The 2,478-nt window shown below is 42.1% G+C and overlaps 1 protein-coding gene across 1 annotated transcript; it reads left to right on the forward strand.

The window, feature by feature from the left end:
* The first annotated feature begins 1,582 nt into the window (after positions 1 to 1,582).
* On the forward strand, positions 1,583 to 2,086 carry LOC141331757 (uncharacterized). The gene has a single exon (XM_073836787.1). The coding sequence runs from the start codon at positions 1,583 to 1,585 to the stop codon at positions 2,084 to 2,086; it is 504 nt and encodes a 167-aa protein (XP_073692888.1).
* Positions 2,087 to 2,478: the final 392 nt, after the last annotated feature.

Consider the following 2,478-nt stretch of genomic DNA (forward strand, 5'->3'; position numbering starts at 1 on the left):
ATTAAGCCACTCATTTAAAAACCACAACTTGACCCCAATGAATTAATTAACTACAGACCAATTTCGAATCTCCATTTTCTGTCAAAGATACTAGAAAAGGTAGTATCCTCACAATTATGCTCCTTCTTAGAGAAAAATGGTATCTGTGAGGATTTCCAGTCAGGTTTTAGACCGTATCATAGTACTGAGACTGCTCTTATTAGAGTTGACCTGCTCTTGTCAACCGATCGTGGTTGCATCTCCCTATTAGTGCTACTGGATCTTAGTGCTGCGTTTGATACTATTGACCACAACATTCTTTTAAATAGACTTGAATATTATGTAGGCATTAATGGTAGTGCACTGGCATGGTTCAAATCATACTTATCAGACCGTCATCAGTTTGTGGCAATAAATGAAGAGGTAGCAGTATGGAGTACCTCAAGGCTCAGTACTAGGGCCATTACTTTTTACGCTTTACATGTTACCCTTGGGAGATATCATCAGGAAACATGGTGTTAGCTTTCATTGTTACGCTGATGATACTCAGCTCTATATTTCTTCGCAGCCCGGCAAAACATATCAATTCGAAAAACTAACAGAATGCATAGCTGATATTAAAAACTGGATGGCGAATAACTTCTTACTGTTAAATTCTGAAAAAACAGAGGTGTTAATTATTGGACCTAAAACCTCCACAATAATTGTCATGACTCTGGGCTGTGGGTTCCCTCAGCCACCTGAGGTCGCTGTTTCCCTTTCCCTTCCACTGCACTTCCCTGATTGTATACACCTGTCTGTGATCGTTAGCACTCATCATACCCACACCTGTTCACTATTATATGGACTATAAGAACTCTCATTCCCCACTATTCATCCTGGCTGCATTGTCTTCGTGTGTCTTCAGTTCTGTCTGTGTGTTCCCGGATCCTGTTATCTTGACCGTGTTTCAGTTCTGTTTATTTTGTATTACATTTAAGTCGTGTTGTGCCGTGTTGGCCTTTTGGTTTGTTTATTTAATTAAAAATACTTACCTGCATTTGGACCCAGATCTCATCTCCTTCCAACGTGACAGAATGCAGCCAGCAACAGTGGGTCCAGCAGGGAAGTTGCCCGCTCACCCTATTCCTGATGCAGCGGCGTTCCACCGTTCCTCCTCCCTCCAGGTTTTTTGTTTTGGGAACGTCTGGAAGCCGTTCCCTAGAGGGGGGGTAATGTCATGATCTGGGCTGTGGTTTTTTCATCAGCCACCTGAGGTCGTTGTTTCCCTTCCCTGCACTGCACTTCCCTGATCACCTGTCTAGTTGTCATTAACACTCATTTACACTCACACCTGTTGACACTTAACGGACTATAAAGTTGCGCTTCATCCACTACCCATCATGTCTGCATTGGATTCAGTTCTGTCTTGTATACTCTGTGTTCCTGATCCCTGGCCTTTTGATCATGTTCTTGGTTTTGTTTATTTTGTATTTAAGTTGAGTAGTTTGTGCCGTGTTGGCCTTTTGCTTTGTTTGTTTATTTGTTGCGTTTTGTATTTTCTTTATTAAAAGAAACCTCTTACCTGCACCTGGACCCAGACCCCTTGTTTTCCGTGACACTTATGCTATCAATGTCAAACGCTGAAACATTAATTCATGCGTTCATGACCTCAAGGGTAGATTATTGTAATGCTTTACTGGGTGGTTGTTCTACACGCTTAATAAACAAACTCCAGCTGGTCCAAAATGCTGCAGCTAGAGTTCTTACTAGTACCAGAAAGTATGACCATATTAGCCCGGTTCTGTCAGCACTGCATTGGCTCCCTATAAAACATTGTATAGATTTTAAAATCTTACTAATTACTTATAAAGCCCTCAATGGTTTAGCTCCTCAGTACTTGAGCGAGCTTATATCGCATTATAGTCCCTCACATCTGCTGCATTCTCAAAATTCTGGCAATTTGATAATACCTAGAATATCAAAATCAACTGCGGGCGGCAGATCATTTTCTTATCTAGCGCCTAAACTCTGGAACAATCTACCTAACACTGTTCGGGAGGCAGACACAATCTGTCAGTTTAAATCTAGATTAAAGACACATCTCTTTAACCTGGCTTACACATAAAACATTAACACATTCCTATAACTCAAATCCGTTAAAGGATTGTTAGGCTGCATTAATTAGGTCAACCAGAACCGAAAACACCTCCCATAACATCTGATGCACTCGTTGCATCGTAAAAAAAGAATGGCATCTACGCTAATATTAGTCTGTTTCATTCTTATTCCGAGGTCACCGTAGCCACCAGATCCAGCCTGTATCCAGATCAGATGGTCACTGCAGTCCCCCGGATCCAGTCCGTACCCAGCTTAGATCATGGATCACCACCTGGAGATGACTTCAATAGCCGTGGATGTCAACCAGATAAGCTCCAGAGACGGATCATCAATGAAGACCTCGCCAACCTAGACGGCCATCGGTGCCACACCACGGGATCCAGACAAATTCTCTACAAT

The sequence above is a fragment of the Garra rufa genome, chromosome 3, assembly GCF_049309525.1.
Source record: "Garra rufa chromosome 3, GarRuf1.0, whole genome shotgun sequence".
NCBI lineage: Eukaryota > Metazoa > Chordata > Actinopteri > Cypriniformes > Cyprinidae > Garra > Garra rufa.

Excerpts from the sequence above, each read along its gene's own strand:
- LOC141331757 (XM_073836787.1), top strand. The coding sequence starts at position 1,583 with ATGCTATCAATGTCAAACGCTGAAACATTAATTCATGCGTTCATGACC.